Source organism: Telopea speciosissima, chromosome 4 (assembly GCF_018873765.1).
Source record: "Telopea speciosissima isolate NSW1024214 ecotype Mountain lineage chromosome 4, Tspe_v1, whole genome shotgun sequence".
Lineage (NCBI taxonomy): Eukaryota > Viridiplantae > Streptophyta > Magnoliopsida > Proteales > Proteaceae > Telopea > Telopea speciosissima.
The window spans coordinates 69,597,900-69,619,246 of NC_057919.1; the positions used below are offsets into that span (position 1 = coordinate 69,597,900).

The 21,347-nt window shown below is 38.0% G+C and overlaps 1 protein-coding gene across 3 annotated transcripts; it reads left to right on the top strand.

Annotated features, from left to right (window-relative positions):
- Positions 1–1,526: 1,526 nt before the first annotated feature.
- On the top strand, positions 1,527–19,607 carry LOC122657782 (beta-glucosidase 22-like). Of its 3 annotated transcripts, none has more exons than XM_043852573.1 (13): positions 12,016–12,175; positions 12,259–12,322; positions 14,170–14,228; positions 14,653–14,728; positions 15,056–15,127; positions 15,235–15,322; positions 15,855–16,113; positions 16,434–16,551; positions 16,897–17,115; positions 17,344–17,375; positions 18,820–18,907; positions 19,187–19,277; positions 19,393–19,607. In XM_043852573.1, the coding sequence occupies exons 1-13, from the start codon at positions 12,023–12,025 to the stop codon at positions 19,583–19,585; spliced, it is 1,512 nt and encodes a 503-aa protein (XP_043708508.1). In that variant the 5' UTR covers positions 12,016–12,022; the 3' UTR covers positions 19,586–19,607. The 3 variants fall into 3 exon arrangements, with proteins under 3 accessions (XP_043708510.1, XP_043708508.1, XP_043708509.1); XM_043852574.1 differs by having other exon boundaries at positions 12,024–12,175; positions 16,434–16,549; positions 16,895–17,115; positions 18,820–18,915; positions 19,201–19,277; XM_043852575.1 differs by lacking the exons at positions 12,016–12,175; positions 12,259–12,322; positions 14,170–14,228; positions 14,653–14,728; positions 15,056–15,127 and adding exons at positions 1,527–1,586; positions 1,755–1,813; positions 1,921–1,996; positions 2,291–2,362 and having other exon boundaries at positions 16,434–16,549; positions 16,895–17,115.
- The last annotated feature ends 1,740 nt before the right edge of the window (positions 19,608–21,347 follow it).

Consider the following 21,347-nt stretch of genomic DNA (forward strand, 5'->3'; position numbering starts at 1 on the left):
GGTACCAAAATCAGATACTAGTAAATAGGACGGTCCAGTACTGTGCTTTAGCAGAATGGTATTGAGATGATTCCCGATTCCAATCCCAAATTGACACCCTTAGCCTGCACTGTAGTGCACTACAGACAATTTTTTTCCCCTAATAGCTACTAAACCAAGCTGAGTTACGTGCTTTTATCTCCTAATAGTCACCACTTTTTGTTTTGTTCTAATTGTCATGAGCAGAATTAGAACAAAACAAAACATGGTGATTAGACACATCTTGTCTTTAACAAACAGATCACACCTGTTAGAGAAAACGAGAAGAATAAAACTACAAACCATCTTTTACCCACCCCACAGGCCATTGATATCGATACCTATATCGGATCCAGCTTCTCTTCAGCGCACTTATGCGCTGGACAATCGTGCGGTTGAGGGGTTTTGATCCACATCACCGCATGCATCTCGGTGTAGTGACTTGTGGATCGAGGCCTTCCCAACCAGACAATATGTGCTGAACATCATCCCGCACAGGAGAGTAGCTTAGTCCACCTATATCGGTCCGTATCAAGCTGACTCTAGTTATTTCATTAAAAAAATAAAAAAAAACAAAAGCTGACTCTAATTAAAAAAGCCATTCTTTTGATAGAAAAAAGACACTTTTTTATTGTATCATATCTATGTCATATTAGGTTTACCAAAAAAAGAAGTATCTATGCCATATTAGTATCGATCGTCGCCATTACCAACAAGTATTACTGATACGTCCTATAGAATACTAAAACTTAAATCCGTTCTTGCTCATCAAGTCAAATCAAATGTTGCAAAAATGTATCAATGACCATTATTCATGGTTATTAGTTTTATTTATTAATATCTTTCTCATTTTTTGTGACCCCTTTTATTTTTGGTAAGTGAGGGTATCATTGTTAAAGTCAAGGATATTATCTCTAACTTTCAAAAAAAAAAAAAAAAAAAAATTTATGAACGCATGAACCACTTATTTGTGGATTTTTGTCAGTTCCATTTTTGACACGCTTCAGTTTGCTCCATTACACTCTTAAACGATTGAGACGTGTATCTGATTGATCCAATGGTCAGTTTTGAAATAAAAATGTTACTTTTCCATTTAGGAATTCTTTTGGGTAATGGATAGCCATTACTCAGAAGCTGTGGAAATCATCAAGACATACCATCTGTGTAAATTTTCCGTATAAATTTTCTTCTTTTCCGTAAGACTAATCTGTGTAAACATCACATATTCGCGCAGAGACCCAGACCCAGAGAGAGATGTGGAGGAGGCAACTATCTTGGACCTTCTTCGTTCTGCTAATTGAAGCCACGGTGGGTCTGGGTCTGGTGGGTCTAGCCCAAACCAGGGCCGCAGAGCCAATAAGCAGTGATGATTTCCCCTCCAACTTTGTTTTTGGTTCAGGGAGTTCAGCTTATCAGGTCAGTTCTCCCTTTCTTTTGATTTAAATTTCTTTTTGTTATAATTTTGAAACAATAAATGATGTTGAGGAAGAGGAGGGATTGAAAGGTTGAAGGGGCAGCCTTTGAGGATGGAAGGTCTCCTAGCTTCTGGGATACTTTTGCTCACTCTGGTCAGTCCCTTTCTTATTCTCTTTCTTTCTACTTTTTGAGCAATTTCACTTTGAGCCGCATCAAATGGGAACTCTGTCTTTTTAATTGGTATTTTTCATGTCTTTTCTCAAGAATTTTTCTCTAAAAATTTCTCTTTAATAGCAATTGTTGGTTTCAAAAAACTTCAGGAAGAATGATGGACAAAAGCAATGGTGACATAGCCTCCGATGAGTATCACAAATATAAGGTGCCTTTACATTTAGGTCTCAATACAGTATTAATTTTCATGATTAAGTGAGTTTTGGTGAGCCTAAAGATTGTCTCTAAGATTTTATTCTTCTTTGTGTCTCTTAGGAAGATGTCAAACTCATGGTAGATACAGGATTGCAAGCTTATCGCTTCTCCATCTCATGGTCTAGATTAATTCCAAGTAACTATCAATCTTCACATTCTCACACTGAAAAAATAGAGTAGAGGGAAGGGGGGGATCAGGATCGTCTCCAGGGAGCCCAGCGCCCAGGGTGCTGCAAGGGGGCATCCAGCGGTTGAGCTGTGCCACACACATCTCGATGCATGCCTAGGGATGTGTGCGGCACAGCCCAATGGCTGGCAGCACCCTGGACATGTTGGCTCCCTGGAGACGAGCTAAATTCCGGGGGGGGGGGGGGGAAGTCAGTCATTTGTGAATCTTACTATGCCATTTTTTTCATCTCATCATTGTTAGATGGAAGAGGAGTTGTGAATCCAAAGGGACTGCATTACTACAATAGTCTCATCAATGAACTCACCAGCCATGGTAAAAAGGGGGGGGGGGGAGAATAAGGAGAAATCAATACCCAATTAGATTTTATCTTTATAAACTGTGAATCCCCTGCATAGAAGGAGTTGTAATGTGTTAATGGGTTTCTTTTCCTTTTCTTGATGGATCAGGAATTCAACCACATGTTACTTTGTTCCATTATGATCTTCCTCAGGCACTTGAAGATGAATACAAAGGATGGCAAAGCCTAACTATTGTGTTAGAATTCTACCCCTCTCCCTTAATCCAATTTGTTTGTCAAATTTTGCTTAATTTGCAAGTCTCAATGTGTGTGGTTGAGATGTTGAAAGTTATAAATTTATAGTACTCCCACATCGGTTTAAGTTCAAGTCCTTGATGTTGTTGGTGAAGCCTGATCTCAGTTCTAATCTAGGAAGTGTTGTAGTGATTCTTTGGCAGGCTGCTTTGCCTTCGAAACACGCCAGAAGGGGCAAAAAGTGCATACGTCAGCGCCTATTTTGGTTTAGACCGGATCGGGTGGGTTTATGGGGTTAGGGTTTTCATATATATTATAGCTATCTCTTTGAGAGATGTGAGAGAGGTTTTATATGCTTCACAGAAATAGTGGATTCATACTATCACTTAGCTGTGGATGTAGCCTTCCTTCTTGGGGGTGAACCACATAAATCTTGTCTTGTGTGTGTGATTTCTCTTTCCCTTTGCATTTCTTCTACAAAATTGTCATTCTACTGCGTTGTTTTTTTCTAATACTTGATGCCTTCATGTGAACTAAATGTGGAGTTCTGAATATGTAGGAAGGATTTCACAGCATATGCAAATGTATGCTTCAGAGAGTTCGGTGATAGAGTTTCCCATTGGACTACTTTGAATGAGCCCAATGTGTTCAGTTTAGCAGGGTATGACGTGGGATTTTTGCCACCTGGTCGTTGTTCTTCGCCATTTGGTTTCAATTGTAGAAGTGGCAATTCTACGGTTGAGCCATACATTGCTACACATAATATGTTGCTTGCTCATGCATCAGTTGCAAGATTGTACAAAAAGAAGTACCAGGTATGTATCTCATCATGTTTTTCTCTCTGTTAAGTACTTGACCGATAGATCAAAACCTCTAGAGCTGAGGGAACACGTTAAATCAAGCCTTTTAACCTATCTCATACTAGGCTGGCCTAATCTAGCGCCCATACACTAGAGTGGGCCCCATTAGGCACATCTCTCTCTCTCTCTCTCTCTCTCCACACACAAAGGTTTATATAGAACTAATAACTGGTGGTCAATGCAGGCCAAACAACAGGGATTTATAGGGATCAATATATTTGCCTACTATTTAGTTCCTTTAACAAACACAACAGAAGATATCAGAGCAACTCAGAGAGCCAATGACTTCTTTATTGGTTGGCAAGTCTCTATCTCTAACCTCCTACGTAAAACATTAGCAGACACTACAGAAATTTAATTAACATTAATTATCTGCTAATATATATAATTGTTGACTAGTTGCAGGTTTTTGGATCCTTTGGTGTTTGGAGATTACCCTAAAACTGTGAAGAAGAATGCTGGCTCAAGGATCCCTTCTTTCACTCTAAGCCAATCAAGACAAGTGCAAGGCTCATATGACTTCTTTGGAGTGAACCATTACCAAACAATGCACATCCAGGATAATTCTGACAGTCTCAAAAACGATCAGAGAGACTATCTAAGAGACATGGCCGTCAAGTTGACAAGTATGTCTTGATTTTATTTCCATCTATCCATGCGTGTTAGTAGCCACTTAACTAATTAGATCAACTTCGTTAAGCCTACATTTGTTTCGGTGTGAAAATTTTACTTAGAAAAAGTTTACAAAAATAAAATTTTACATGTTAAAAAGTTTTCCAATGTTTGTTTTCATTAAATGTTGGGTTTTTAATGTTTTTTAATTAAAGATTCAAAATACGATTTTGTTGGGTGTGTTAGAGGGTTGAGTCCTTTCCTAATAGACACCTAAATAGCCAATGGGTGACTATTGGAAAACTTGTTTGAGTGGTTAACAAACAAGTCTTATGGGAAAATACATGATTTGGGGCATATCCTTTGGAGACATCCCTTAGTGGTGTTTCTTCCTCTCCTATATATAAAGAGAGGAGGTCTTACTCATTATCTAACAATTGGTTTTTGAAAACATCTTTATAAGCAATTTTAGTTTATGTTCTTTCCACTGCAGTCTGTCAATGTCAATGAGTCAGTGAATTTATAGCCTTTGGACTCCCTTTTTAATCACATTTGGAACTGCAACTAGGGATGTAAACGGATCGGATTCGGATCGGATGTGATCGGAGCCGGATATTCCCTAGACGAATACGGATACCTCTAAACGGATTCGGATGCGGATCGGATTTGGATTTTCGACCATCCGTTTACATCTCTGCCTTGTGTAACTCGGACCTTCCTCCCCCTAGCGGATACAATTCACTCTCAATCCATATCTCTTAAATCATGATTCTCTTTTCATCATATTCTAGAACATGTTGAATCTTCAAAAACTCTCAAAATCATTATTTACTTAAATGTTTATTACTTAGTATCCGGATTTTTTTTCGAACGGATTTTTATTGGTTTTCGGATATCTCTAAACGAATACAGATGTCCCTAAACGGATACGGATGCAGATTCGAATTTTGGTTATCCATTTACATCCCTAACTGCAACTTATTTGATTAGAGATTATTTTTATCTTGGAGGTATAGATGCATGGTCAACCTGAATTGTAGAATTGGGACATCTAAAAACCTTAAGGAGAGCATCGTTTGATGCGAATCAACTTTACCATTTACTGTTCGAGTTACAAAAGAGGAAGTGTATTAGTGTACTTCTTTTATAAGGATATTTCAAAGCCATACTACTTTCCATACTAATCAGATAAGTCCTTATTTCTAATCTTATAATTTCTGCCCATGTTATTTTATTACTACATTAAAAAAAAAAAAACAATATACATTGAAAAACTTTTCAACATGTAAATTTTCGAATTAAAATTTTCCAGGTTAAAATGTACACCGAAACAAACAAAGCCTTAGCCGTAAGCCACCACTTTAATTAAGAAGTTTTCTATTGTTTAAACTTCCATCTTTGCAGATAAAGCGGATGGACTACCCATGGGTGAGGTAATAATTGTACAACATACCCAAGTTCTATTGAGAATATTTATTTTAGCGAAAATATTAGCTCAAAAATCTATGAGCCTCATTGCTAATCTAATCTCTTGTTTTTTTTTTCGTAAGAACATTGCTAGTCTAATCACATCTTTAAAATAGTTTCTATTTTCTACCTCCTTTATAGGGCAATCCCCATGAGTCTATGAAAGGGCCACCCCACCCACCCCCAACAAACCTGTCCAATAAATGATTAAACAATTAAAGATTGAGATTTCCTTTATCCTTGGTGAAAAGAAATCTCTTCGGTCACAAGATCTGACCATTCAATTCAAAAAAAATTTTATTTTTTTAAAAACCCTTTGATTTGACCAAGAAAGTATATTTTCGAACTTTTCTTAATTTTATGGAAAGGTATATTTTGGACTTTCGTCAATAGAATCCGGGAGTTAATGATGAGACTTATTGTTCTTGAGGTTCAGTTATAATGTCAAATCACAGTAGATGAAGAGAGAAACTAGCTTTGGTGACAAAAAATATGCATGCTAACAATTAAAGTTAAAATCACTGTAAAGTTATCATTTTCACTGTGTTATTGTTATTATTATTATTTTTTTATAGAAAGTTTTCTTCTACGATGAGAGAAGAAAAACTCGTAATTAGTACGGATTTTATCACTTCCAGTTGGCTGTCCGGCTCAGTTTCTCAGTTTCTCTAACAAAGAGGGGCTGAAATGACCTCTCTACCCATGCCCAAACACTCTGCTCGGGTGGGATCCACCATCCCCTTATTAGAGGAATTGGGGAACTGAGCCGATCAGCAAACTGGAGGTGATAATTTTTCTAATTAGCACTCCCCCCTACAAGACATAAGTTAAAAAATGGCCTTACTTTCATTATGATCCTCACCCTAGTCCTATTGATGCTTAGGGTGAAGGAATACCCCTTTGTCATGGGTGAAGGGAAAGTGCTCTTAATTTTTTTTTTCGCTTTGTTATTATAATTTTTTTTTTTAAGAAAATTTTCTTTCACTATGAGAGAACGAAGAATACCCACAATATGAGAGTAATTATTACTCCCTCCTAGAGGACGAAAGTTCAAAAACTCCCCTACTATCATTATGATCCTCATTCTATTCTTATTGATGCTGAGGGTGAAGGAATACTCATTAAATTAACAATAAAAGCCACATAACTGTGAAGTTAGCATTTCCTTTGTGTTATTATTATTATTATTATTTTTCATGGGAGCTCATGGGTCCTCCTAAGCTAAGCTAAGGAATAGGTGGATGTGATGCAGTTCCCTGTCAACCCCTTTGGTATGCAAGGTGTGTTGGAGTATCTCAAGCAAGCTTATGACAACCCACCCATCTACATCCATGAAAATGGTAAGCCTTTTTCTTTTTTGTTTAACATCAAACTAATACCAAACAGAGCCTTAAGGTCTACATTGAGCCCTTTTAACCTTTTTATCATTTTGTGTTTCTAGGTCAAATGACATTGCATAATGCATCTTTGAATGACATGTCAAGGGTAAAATACTTAGAGGGCTACATTGAAAGTCTATTGCAGGCTGTAAGGTATAGACTTCTGGAAGAGAAAGAGAAAATTTTGTTTACTTTCCCTATTTTTCTCTCTCTTTCTAATATTTCATTAGATTAACCAAAAGTTTTCCTCTCCTCTTTCTTGTGTTTGGTTTTTTTTTGGATATTGACAGGAATGGATCAAATGTTAAAGGGTATTTCAATTGGTCCTTTTTAGATGTATATGAATTATTAGATGGCTACCAATCTAGTTTTGGCCTCTATTATGTAGACTTCAACAGCACTGATTTGAAGAGATACCCTAAGCTATCTGCTCATTGGTACTCCAACTTTCTCAAAGGGAGAAGAAGAAGAAGAAGCAAGGATCAGTACCCTTGTGACCACTCTAGTTTGAGAACTGTATCTCTCTAGATTTTCTATACCCTCTCTCAGTTCTTGACTCATACCTTGTTTTTTTGGCCTCTCTCTTTGTCAAAAAGGCTTTTATGGTTTTTTTTTTTTTTTTTTTTTTTATGATAAAAAAGAAATATATTGCTAAGAAACCAAATGATATACAAGCTTTTGGTTTGACCATATTTCACTAAGTTCACAGTTAGGCCTATACAAAAACGGTTACCATTGTTTGTAATACATATATTAGGATACTTGGTAGATATATAAAATAAGTCCTTAATAAGTTCCCAGGGCCAGGTGGATGTGGTTGGAGATGGAAGAACTTCAGTAATCATTGGATTTGAGCACATTATTTCTTTTATCTTCAACTCTAGCGAGGACGCATGATCTAGTCCTGTGCGAATACTCACTAATTCAGGTTCCATCGCAAGAGATGTATGAACAAATCCTACAGCCAAAAACTTAAGCCGTCCCTTAATCAAAAAGATGTAAGACCATCCTGCCACAGTTAATCCAGGAATACAGTATCCTGCAGATCAAAACAAGAAAATCCAAAGTTGGTAATATAATACATGGTGGGACGGATAGAATCTCCTCTGGAATAGCCAGTACATCATAGGATGGAAATGTGGGGGAGGGGGGGATAAATGTAAATCATTTAACCAATGACTTATTTGGTTTAAAACCCACATGGGGTTGGGTTTTTCGCCTCTAAAAACGACCTTGTTCCTTATAACCCATATGAAATAACATGTAATAATAAAAACACTAAAAAATCAATTAAGAGATTGTTTATCAAGCAGGCGATTTAAAACCAAGAAAAGACGAAGATCAAACAAATTGGAAAAGACCAGGTGTTCGGTCTTCAGCCCCAGTGGCCCTGCCACCCATATGTGCTTAACCCAATCACAAGATAAAAATAGATGCTAGTAAGATTCGGCACAAACTCCACAAAAGGCACAGGAAGAGTCGATCTGAGTCCATCTTGAAAGGGAAGCCTTGGTAGGAAGTCCTGCATTTAAAACACGCCAGAAAAAAATCTTAAATTTTGGATGAATTTTGAGTTTCCAAAAGAACTTCCACCAAGAGGTGATAAAGAAATTAGTGTTTCTAGAGGTGGACAAAAATTCAAAAGCTGCTAGTTTGTACTTAAGCAACCATTTTTGGCTTTAAAACACCACCATTTATCATCATCATTTGACAAAGAAAACAATTGAATAGAGGATGTGATATGAGGAGGCAAGCATTGACTAAGTAAAGCATAGTTCCATCCTGAAGGAAATCTAAAGTGATCAATAAGCCGAGTTCTATTAGTGACCGATAAAGAGTTAGAAGAGAAGGTGGTGAGATTACCTGGGATTGAAGGAACCCATCTGTCGGTCCAAAAAACAGGTAGCTTTTCCATTACCAACCTTTTTAACTAGCATGTTTTCAAGGAAAGGGATGATATGAACAATGCTGTTCCAGGACCATGATCCTCTTTTTGTATGGGTTTTGGGATCGAGAAAGGATAGGTTTGGGAAGTACTTAGCTTTAAGCATCCGAGCCCAAAGGGAGGAGGGTTCGGTAATTAGTCTCCAACCGAGTTTCATAAGCAAGGCTTTGTTGTGATACTCAGTCTTACGAAAACCCAGCCCTCCAAAGCTTCTCAGGGTGCACATTTTATCCCAAGAAATAAGAGAAGACCTCCTTTTTTGAATTCCAGAATGACCTAACCAGAAAAGGCGTTTATGTTTTGTGGTTAAGGATTCTTGCTTGAGGAATAATAATGCTAGGGACATGTTAACTAATAAGCCTATCTCATAAAAAAAAAAAAAAAAAAAAAAAAAAGACAGATTTCTCAATTCTCATACATCAAATCTATAAGATAGAATATCTCGCCCGCCATTGTGCAATAGTAAGGTTCAAGTCTGGAAACAGTTTCTCTAAGAAAGCAAGGATAAGGCTGCGTACAATATGACCCTCCTCAGACCTTGTACTGGCAGAGTCTTACTCACTGAGCATGCCTTTTTTAATATCTCACCTGCCACTGATGGCTCTAGAGAATCAAATCAGGGAGAGTTCAAACCAATTATGGAACTCAAGAATGGAAAGAATTAGAAAGGAGATATCACGTGTAAATTGAAATCCTAGTAGGTGTAGTCATGATTTTAGTGCACGGTATCGGAACGGGTATCGACAACACGTAAAACCAATTCGATACCGATACGGTATCGACCTGGATTGATTGTATCGGATAAAATTATCCCTGTAATTTCTTAAAAAATGAGTTTTCTGACCATTTTACCCTTTGTCCGTACCGTGCTACCTATATGGTATTTTCATGGTATTAATATCAGTGACTAGCAAAACCGATACGTATCACCCGTATTGGATGATACGATACCGATACTTAGAACCATGGATGTAATTATCTTTACAGCTAGGTCTCTGTACCTTCCATGTATATCTTATCTCCTCCTCGTTAAAAATCTCATCTCTTCTCTCCCTAAGGCCCTTAACAAATGGTCATTACTTCCCTATATAGGTCCATTTGACAGTACCGATGCCCATGGTCAAGGTGAAGAGAAATTGGTCCCTAGCTATCATTTTCATTTTTTCGAAAGGGTGGGACCCATTTGCTAAAAACAATTTATGTCAAAAACCACCATTTTTGTTTCTTTCTAAATGTCAAGGGGAGAAAATTCCTTCACCTAAAAGAATCATCTACATAGTTCTTAAATTATGCAAATCCAAAAAAAAAATCAAATTGTAAGGCCCCGCCCTCTTATTGTTAAAGATATTTGATTCGATGTGATTAATCGCTGCAAAGATGTGACCTTCAGAGGGAAGGAATCACCCTACGCTGCCCTTGTGTGTTTTCAGCCGTTCTTTTGGGCTGCCTTGTATTCTTGCTCCTGTTTTGTGGCCTGGTTAGGCTTTGTTTTATCTGAGTTTGTAGCTTGTCCCTTGGGGGTTGTCTTTGGGAAGGCTATGTAGTTGTCTCTCCTCTTCTTTCTATATTCTTTCTCCTTGCTTTTTGGATTTTTTGCAATAAAGTTTATATTTAGTAAAAAAAAAAAAAAATTTGTAATTTAAACATGTTTTAGTTGATTTTTTTTGAGAAATTTACACGTAATTATAGATTCACCCGTGAATTTGCATATTTATGCGTAGCTCTCCTTCACTTCCTTACACAACAAGACACAAAAACATATAAATACTCTAAACAAATCGATCCATCAGGTTGGGTTTGTAAGATATTAGATTAAATTAATTATTTGAATTGATTAGTTGGTGGGAATCAAGTTACACAAACTGGTTCGACTCACTCTTCAATTTAGGGATATGTTGATCCAATCCATTGTGGTTTAGGGTTTAGGGTCAGGACAGTACTATATATACTCTATTTTGGGTCCCCACAGCATTCATTCGTTCATTCAATCTCTACTTTACCACAAAAATTAGAGAGCAAGTAAGGAGGTCTGAGGTGTTGTGGAAGATCTAGAACCAGGAAGGAGAAGTTGATTAGGAACTGCATTGATTCGTCTCCAACATACTATGATGTAGGTACGCATCCATTCACCGTTATTGATATTGATTTGTGTTCTAGTTCTTATATGGGATACCATTACGGTTTATGTGAAAAACCCCAATTTAAATTTCATAGGGTCAACCGTACCATGGGAACAAAGCCCTACACCCCCAAATCATTTGAGTTGTCACAAAAAAATGTTTTAGAGCGGCTCAATCTTCAAAACGGGTACAAAGATTTGAGACACACATAACAAATGGTGTGGGAGAATGTTCCTTGTTAATTTGGAGTGTAAGCTTCCCCGATAAAAAAACACCCACTCACAGGCCCCATTTGGTGAAAATAAAACGGGGTAGGGAGGTCATCACACAAGGAGTGGCAAGAGATAGACTGGTCCGGCTTGTAGGGTAGATTCTCTGACAGAAATCTTTTTCCTTCTAATTTAACCTCAGGGATTTGCAAACAATAGTTTGATCAGTTGTCTGATGAGTCTCTCGGTTTGCAAATTGTGCCAAAAAGGCATCCCTCCCTCTTAGCTTAGATTAAAGCAGCGATAGAAGCAATCGTCATAATTTCTAGGTTTCTTAAAATCATCTTGGGATGACTTTTGGACCCGATTCGTTTCTTGGACAGAGAAAAACGACCCATGGTTATCAAACACTTTATTCCATATTTCTGATCCCAAATGGAATAAAGAACAGGAAAGATGATCTTCAGAGCGTTACCAAAAGGGCTCTTAGGGTCTTACAGTTTTACTACTAAACTTCTTCTCGTATTTTTTCTTTTTTTGTAATATTCTGATAAAACCGCAATCAAACTCTTGATAGGGGCATCGGTGCTAAAGACCAAAATAAGATTCTCTCAACTTAAAAGAAAAAAACAGAAGAGAAAGCCAACAAAACATATTATGAACAAATTGAAGGACCACTTAGTTTTTGTTTGCTCAGTCACCAATAATTAAACCCAAGAAGTTATGAATTACAAAACAAGGATGGAATGAATCATCATCAAGACACACTATCTTCTTACAAATACAATTTCTTCTTTCTCACATATTCACTCAGAGACCCAGAGAGAGAGAGACAGAGAAAGAGAGAGATGTGGAAGAGGAAACTGTGTTGGACTCTCTTCGTTCTACTAATTGTAGCCATGGTGGGTCTGGGTCTAGCCCAAACCAGGGCTAGAGAGCCAATAAGCAGAGATGATTTCCCATCTCACTTTGTTTTTGGTTCAGGGACCTCAGCTTATCAGGTTAGCTATCCCTTCCTTTGATTTAGCTTTCTTTTGTTTTTGATTTTGAAACAAGAAATATTGATGATAAGGAGGAATTGAAGGTTGAAGGGGCAGCTTCCGAGGATGGAAGGTCTCCAAGCTTCTGGGATACTTTCGCTCACTCTGGTCAGTCTCCTTCTTTTGTCAATAAATTTTTTTTATGGCAAACTGTCATGTGCTCACTCGGGATCTCTACTTTCGCCTGCTCGGTATTGTCGTGGGAACCACACACAAGCAAGGTGGAAAATACCACCTTACCCCCGCCCGCTGGAGCAAGACGCTCGGGCAGGGGTAAGGCGGTATTTTCCCCCTTGCTTGTGTGTGTGGTGCACACACGGCAGTAGGGGCAGACGGAAGTAGAGGATCTCGATTGTGATCATGCATGGTGTACGATCACGCATGAGATCTCTTTAGACAGGAATAATGTGGGGTCGAAATGAACAAAACCTAATTATTTTTACAAATTATCCTGCACCGCCTTTATACAGCTGTTCATGAAAATCTTCCCCTTATTTTTTTTTTCTTTAAAGTAATTTTTCAATCAAAAAAAGGATATACCCAATGCATGAGGCTCATGCCATTGCGGGGTCTGGGGAGGGTCATAATGTATATAGTCTTACCCCTGCTTTGTAGAGAGGTTGTTACCAGAGACTCGAACCTTTGATCACTTGGTCATAATGGAGTAATTTAATTTTCAATACGTACAATTTTAAAAAATAAGGTTGGTCAATATTTTTTGGAATTAATTTTGGTGCTCTTTTTTTTTGGTAATAAATTTTGGTGCCCTTGAGTTCTTATTCTCTTTTGTATTCTTTTGTTCCAAGAATTATTAGCTCAAATGTTGTTCTTCTACAATCAATTTTTTTATGGGTGGATGCATATATATTTAAACATCATCTCTGCACAAAATTATTTGCCACGTGGTAGGTCAGGTGGGGTTCAAATTTTAGTGACTAGTAACCCTACACTAATACTTTTGAAGGCTCAATTTAACTTTAAAACAAAAGATTTTTTTTTTTTGTGTGTGGTAATGAAGGTAGTAAAATGTTAGACCAAAGTATTTTAGTGAATCACATACTTCCGTCAAGAATTTTTCCATTGAAGAATGACTCCGAACATGAATCAAATTGTTTGCTAACAACAGGTCTACCTTTCAAATTGGAGTAGTTTATCTATTCTAGCAAGTCTAGAAAGGACTTCTAGTATGCACAAATATCTGCCACATGGTTAAATTGGATAAAACTGAAATTTTGTGGAAAAAAGATCCCAAGGACACTTTTGTTCTCATGTCTAAGTTTCAGATAAAATGGAATTGGTCAAGTGGAAAAATAAAGTTACGAAAATATGATGAGAGAATTAAATTTTCTATAAAAAAAAAAACCGACTAAAAGTACAAGGGAATACACTAATACATATATGGAAAGATATGCGGATGAATTTGAGTTTAAAATTTGACACGTGGAGCAAGATCATTTTCTAAATATTCATATTTTAGAGATTGCTTCCATAAGGTAAAACTTAGTGCCGGACGAGAAATACTCTCTACTTCTGGAGCACATGTCATGTATTGGTAGGCTTCACGTACAGTTGGTGGTGACATGTGTCCCAGTTGCTATGAAAACAAACCCTTAAGAGTGCATGGAAAGGCATTTATGGAAACAAAAGGACAAATATAACCACCCAACCACAAATGAAGTGTACCAGGTAGGTGATCCAACTCCAACTCCAGCTACAAGACTAGAAAAGCTTTTGCCTTTTCAAATTTAACTTATGTTCCCTGAGTGTTTCAAATTGGGAATTTTTCTTATAGGTAAATATCAAATGGGAAAATCATCTTTATGGTTTTTTCATGTCATATTTCAAGATTTTTAAAATAAAGAACATTTATAGTAATGAAATTGCATTTTTTTAATATGTATATATTTTTTTAAAAATTTGTATTTAATAATGTTTGTTGGTTTCAAAAACTTCAGGAGGAGCAATGGACAAAAGCACTGGTGACATGGCCTGCGACGAATATCACAAATATAAGGTGTCTTGACATTTAGCCTAATGTGAATATGTATAAAGATTTAGGCACCCTCTCCCTAATAGCTAGATTTTACCGTGAGTTCTATTTGTCCCAACAAGTGGTATCAAGCCAAAGCATGGCAACTATGATGTGTCTCCGAGGATAGAAAATCCCTCAGGGAAGCCCTCAATCCCATATGTGCTCCGATGTGGAGGAGGAGACTATTGGAGTTTCACTGGAAAACAATGATCCCACATCGATTGTGAGTAGCCCAATGCGAAGGGTTATAATGACTTAGGCAGCATCTCTTCAACGGATAATTTTTTAGGGCGAGTTCTATGAATAGCCCAACATAAACCTAACTTGTAAAGTTGATTCTAACTCAAGTGAGTTTTTACAATACAATGACTGAGTATTTTATATATTAATCTTCTGTGTCTTCTAGGAAGATGTCAAACTCATGGTGGATACAGGATTGGAAGCTTACCGGTTCTCTATCTCATGGTCTAGACTTATTCCAAGTATGATGACTACCAATCTTACATTCTCTCATTATCATCAGAAAAAGGAGTAGAGGAGCCAAAAGGATTCTGTCAAGCACCCTGCCCGGGCTGCATGTGCAGCGCCGGACTTGGTGAGGTGTGAAAAGACCGTTTCACCTATGCTCGGTCAAGGAGCTCGGGCAAGGGTGAGGCGGTCTTTTCATGTCTCACTGTGTCCAGCGCTGCACGTGCAACCTGGGCAGGGTGTTGGACAGAAGCCGAGTCCGTAGAGGAGGAGTGGGGAAAGAAGTCAGCCTCTAGTGAATCTTACTGTTAGGTTTTTTTTTTATTTTATCTAATTGTCAGATGGAAGAGGACCTGTGAATCCAAAGGGACTGCAATACTACAATAATCTCATTAATGAACTCACCAGCCATGGTAAGGAGGGAAAGGAGAAAAAAATATATATTTATCTTTATAAAATTTGAATTTCCTAAATAGCAGGAGTTGTAATGTGTTTTCTTTTCATTTTCTTGATGGAGCAGGAATTCAACCACATGTTACATTGTTCCATTATGATCTTCCTCAAACACTCGAAGATGAGTACAAAGGATGGTTAAGCCTAAAGATTGTGTTAGAATTCTACCTCTCTCCCTTAATCTAATTTGTTTCTCAATTTGTGCTTTGCAATGCAACATGTATTGTTGAGACGTTGAAACTAATATACTTATGGTACTCCCATATCGGTATAAGTTTGGGTCCTTGATGCTTTCATATATTTGTAGAAATTTTCTCCACCCAATGCCTTAAGGTTTTAAGTTTGACCCTCCAACATTTGTTGTTGGTGGAACACATGCTATAGCACAATAATATAATTATTTGTATTGATCGTATATGGAGGGCGGGCCTTGGTGCAACGGTAAAGGTTGATCTACTGTGACCAAGTGGTCACGTGTTTGAGTCTGAAAATAGCCTCTTTGCAAAAGTAGGGGTAAGATTGCTGCGTACATTATGACCCTCCCCAGATCCTGCAATGGTGGCCAGGAGCCTCGTGCACTATATTACATTGTGATCTCCTACCATACATAAACATTTATTCTAAGCAAGTGATAGTTGTGATTGATGATAATGTAATCTTTATACTAATTGTGGACTGGAAATGCAGGAAGGATTTCACAGCATTTGCAAATGTATGCTTCAGAGAGTTTGGTGATAGAGTTTCCCATTGGACTACATTGAACGAGCCCAATGTGGGCAATATAGGAGGGTATGACTTAGGAATTTTCCCACCTGCCCATTGTTCTTCCCCCTTTGGTTTCAAAAATTGCAAAAGTGGCAACTCTTCGGTTGAACCATACATCGTTACACATAATATCTTGCTTGCTCATGCATCAGTTGCAAGATTGTACAAAAAGAAGTACCAGGTCTCTCTCTCTCTCTCTCTCTCTCTCTCTCTCTCTCTCTCTCTCTCTGTCTCTCTGTCTCTCTCTCTCAGTTGATAGAGAACTAACTAAGAAGTGGTGGTCAACGTCGGATCTTTATCTCCTTCAGTTCCCTGCCCGGCCCAGTTCCCCAGTTCCTCTAACATAGGGGGTTGGAATGACCACCCTACCCTTGTCCAAACACTCTGCCTAGGTGAGGTCCACCACCCCCTATTAAAGGAACTGGGAAACTGGGCTGGGCAAAGAACTGGAGGAGATAATTTTCCGTCAACATCTAACATGGGAGATGGATTGTGATGTAGGCCAAGCAACAGGGATTTGTAGGGATCAATATATTCGCCTACTATTTAGTTCCTTCAACAAACACAACAGAAGATATCAGAGCAACTCAGAGGGCCAATGACTTCTATATTGGTTGGCAAGTTTCTATCCCCAACATCCAATTTAGAACATTAGCAGATACTATAGAAATTTAACATTAATTATCGGATCGGGCTCCTCTGCGGCCTGTGGTTGTGCGGACATCGTGCAACTCCTAGATTGCCACCTCAGCATATATGCCCATCCAATGGTTGGGCATCGAGTTCCTTTCAAATTTGAATTTTGAGCGGCATTTTTTAGGAACTTGATGCCCAATCATTGGATGGAAATCTATGCTGAGGTGGTGACATGGGAGTTGCGTGCAGCACAATGGCCGCACAACCCCAGGCTGTAGAGGATCCAAATCCTTAATTATTTGCTAATACTTGTTGACTAGTTGCAGGATTTTGGACCCTTTGGTGTTTGGAGATTACCCTGAAACTGTGAAGAAGAATGCTGGCTCAAGGATCCCTTCTTTCACTCCAAGGCAATCAAGACAGTTGAAAGGCTCATCTGACTTCTTTGCACTGAACTATTACTTCACAATGTATGTGAAGGATGATCCTAGCAGTCTCAACCACGATCAGAGAGACTATATGAGAGACATAGCTATTAAGTTGATAAGTATGTCTTGATTTCATTTCCATCTATGTGTGTTAGTACCAACTTACACTTTCCAGCTTATATTAAGGCGGTGTTTGGTATGCATTCTAGGTCGATTTCGCATTCTTGCACGATAATATCATATTGAGTATGCGAAATCTACATAGAATGCATACCAAACGCTGCCTAAGTTAGTAAAATCGCATCCCTTTAAGAACTTTTCATTTGTCTTACCTTCCATCTTTGCAGATAAAGCAAGAGGACTACCAATTCCGGGTGAGGTAATAATCTTACAATGTATGCAAGTTCTATTGATAACATTTATTTTAGCACAAATACTAGCTATAACTTCACAGATCTATGAGCCTCATAGTCCAATCGCGTCTTGAAAATAATTTCTATTTTCTACTTTCTTTATGGTTTACCAATAAAGGGCAGGCCTCGGTGTGACAATACAATTGCTCCATTGTGATCTAGTGGTCTTGAATTTAAGTCGGGAAACAGCCTCTCCACAAAGTGGGGATAAGGCCGTTCATATATTATGACCCTCCCTTGACCTCACCAACCCTTTTATGGTTTTACCAATGCCCAGGCTCTTATATATGCAACTGTGGATGAATTCATGGGTCAATGAAAGGGAGAATTCCACAATGGCATGATTACCCTATACCCTCCCCCATCAAACCTGGTAAAATAGGAGTGTGAAATACAAATAATTTTTCTCTAACAAATGATTGAACAATTAAGGATTGAGTTTGCCTTCACTTGTGATAAAGGAGAATCTCTTCAACCACATGATCTGACCCTATTATTCGACTGAGGGAGGCTATTTCGGACCTTCGTCAATAGAATATGCAGGAGTTAATGATGACAATCATTGGTCCAAGAATCCAATCAAAATATCAAATCACCCTGGATGAGGAGAAAAACTAGCTATGCGTGATGACGAAAATAAAAACTTTCACTGCCAAATAAAGTCACTGTGACGTTAGCATTTTCCGTTGTGTTCTTTTTTTGAGAAAGTTATCCTCCACCATGGGAGAAGGAAAACCCATGATTTGAGAGTCGACATTACTCCTTATAGGATGAAAGTTCAAAAATATTCCTACCCTCATTATGATCCTCATGTGATCACCATTAATGCCCACACTGCAAGAATACTTCATTCGCCATGGGTGAAGGGAAACTACCCCAAGTTTTGTTTAGTGTGCAAATTGTCACCAAAGTGGTGAACTAAGAAGTTGTAACCTTCTTTTGATTGTTCACTGTCTTATTCCCAAAAATTATTTAATGCCGGGATGAAAAAGAGTTTTCAAAAAGTTCAAAGTCATTTAATATAGTCTTTACTGTAATATTTAGATGAAATGACAAGACTTGCCCTTATTGGGAGAAAAAACTGTTATCTGAAATGACAAGATTAATTAGTCTTTATTTCTCTGTGTCTAGCTTGTTCTCTCATATTCATCTCGTTGGATCTGTACTTTATTTTTATTTTTATTTTAATAGAAATGACCTTTTACCCAATAATAAATGGACAAAAAACGTAAAGTTACAACTTCTTTGTTCACAACTTTGGTTACAATAAGATTTTTCCTTTTGTTTAACAATTAAATTAAGTTGCAATAACTGTGAAGTTAGCATTTTCATTGCGATTTTTTTTAATGGTAACCCAAGAGTCCTACTAAGCTAATAAGCTAACCTAAGGAATAAATGGATGTGATGCAGCTCCCCGTCATTCCCTTTGGTATGCAAGGTGTGCTCGAGTATATCAAGCAAGCTTATGACAACCCACCCATCTACATTCATGAAAATGGTACGTCTTGTTTTTGTTGTTCATGCCCTCCAATGTATTATACCATTGTACACTCCTGTATGCCGCTTGCTCAAAGAACCCTCTACCTAACATATTTTACATTAATTACTCCTTCAAACCCACCCCCAACCCCCACCCTGGGATATTTTATTCTATGACCTCACTAGCTGAGTCCCTGACCCACTATACCAGCCAGAACTTAGAAGGTTTTGAAGAAGTTAATAAATTTTGCACATATTTTGTTTGATGAAATGTCTTAGTGTCATCGTATGTTTCTAGGTCTTGAGACAAAGCATAATGATTCATTGAATGACATGTCAAGGGTGAAATATTTAGAAGGCAACATTGAAAGTTTACTTCTGGCTGTGAGGTATAGACTTATATATGGAGGGAGGAGAAAATTTTGTTTACTTTGTCTATTTTCTTTGTCTCTAATATTTCCCCTTTTACATGTCTGAGTGTGTTATGTGTTTGGAAATTGACAGGAATGGATCAAATGTTAAAGGGTATTTCACTTGGTCCTTTTTAGATGTCTATGAATTATTTTATGGCTATCAATCGAGTTATGGCCTCTATTACGTAGACTTCAACAGCCCTGATTTGGAGAGATACCCCAAGCTATCTGCACATTGGTACTCCAACTTTCTCAAGGGGAGAAGAAGAAGAAGCAATATATGATCAATTCCCTTGTGACCATTGACTATTGAATATATGTATAGGCCAAATGTTCTCTGTGCCGGGGGAGTAGGCTGCACCCAGACACATGGGGTGGGTAAAATGACCACCCTGCCCCCCTAAATACCCTTCCCAGGTGTCTGGGCGCAGACTGCGCTGCAGCACAGAGAACATCAACCCATATATATATGTACGTGAAAATTTTTTGTTGTTGTTGTTGTTATTATTGTTGTGTTACATAAATTCTCACTCTCACCAGGTGGGAGTATGGGACCATTGAAGTTTGAAAACTCTCTCTCTCTCTCTCTCTCTAGATTTTCTACCTTCTCTCAGCAGTTCTTGATTCATATTTATATATTGCTCTTGCTTTCATCTCTCTTGACCAATATATAGCATATAATGCATGAAAAATATATATATATTTTTTTTTCATCAACGAAATTACCATTATGGCTGGCCCTAGAATGGATAACATACAAGTTGATGTCACCCATTAAGGGAAAAGATGAAAATATAATTTTAAAAATAACATAAACATTTTTAAAGATTAAATAAAATATGCATGATGCTACTACATACTAATAAACTATGTGCATGCCATGGTAATTTTAGGATGCATTTTCATCCTATTTATGGAAAATCATGAAATATACTAAATTAATAAATTAAAAATCATAAAACATTGTCCATATATACAAAATCCATGTAAAATAGGGATCTTTATCTTCTCCAATTCTCTGCCCGGTTCAGTTCCCTAGTGCCCCTAACAAAGGGGGGGGGGCGCAATGACCATTCCATCCTTACCCGAACACTCTGCCTGGGTGGGATCCACCCCTCTTATTACAGGCAGTAGGGAACTAAACCGAGCAAGAAATTGTAGGAGATAATTTTTCGTAAAATAGTATACCAAATCATATTACATGATCAAAAGTCATGGAAACAACATGTTCATGTTTATCTGTGCATTTCCTCAATTTTGGCAACAAATCCAAAAATGGCATCTATGTCTTAAAAGGGGATGGGGAGCATGCACAAAAAAATGATACATGCAAGGATCTTTATCGCCCCCAGTACTGGGGGCGGTCAAGTGCCATCATGCAGCTGGGGCACCACCCATGTGTGCATGGCGGGGCCCACTGTGCACACATGGCGGTGCCCCAGCTGCATGATGTGCACTTGACCGCCCCCAGTACTGGGGGCGATAATTTTCCACATGCATGTATGAAAATAGCTACTGGCCTTAGAAATCAAAGCACAATTTAAGGAACACTGCGTGAGGGTGTATTTTTTTTTTTCACGGAGTTTTGGTGCCAATAACCCACCAAATGATCGCATGTTTATAGGCCGAGACCTATTCGAGAATTCAAATGTTAATTTCTCTCGATCCGTGCGGTTGATTTTGACGCGCTTAACATATCACCGCAAAGGTCTTGACACATAATTTCCATCTGTATGGTGGATTCTGTCAAAAATATGTTTTGTACAGATCAAGATCCGAATGATATTGAAACTACACAATGCAAGCTTAATATGACAAAATAAGGTCATTTAAAGAATTTTGGGCTAAATGGGGGTGGATCTCAAGAAACGTGCCATGGATAAAATGGTCATTTTGCAATTAATGAAACATCGAATGAAATCGGATTTGAATATTGACATGAAACGTAGAGGCAAGCAGAGTCAAAGGCCGAGCCTCAACCTGCAAAGGGGGACAGCCATGTCAATCCAAGCAGAGCAACTAGAAGCCCACTCTACCTTCATATAC

What these genes read in the sequence shown, in the direction of transcription:
- LOC122657782 (XM_043852573.1), top strand. Translation starts at nt 12,023, where the DNA reads ATGTGGAAGAGGAAACTGTGTTGGACTCTCTTCGTTCTACTAATTGTA. An exon ending in CAGGGACCTCAGCTTATCAG is followed by an intron (nt 12,176 to 12,258) that starts GTTAGCTATCCC and finishes GAGGAATTGAAG; the next exon opens with GTTGAAGGGGCAGCTTCCGA. An exon ending in TGTACAAAAAGAAGTACCAG is followed by an intron (nt 16,114 to 16,433) that starts GTCTCTCTCTCT and finishes ATTGTGATGTAG; the next exon opens with GCCAAGCAACAGGGATTTGT.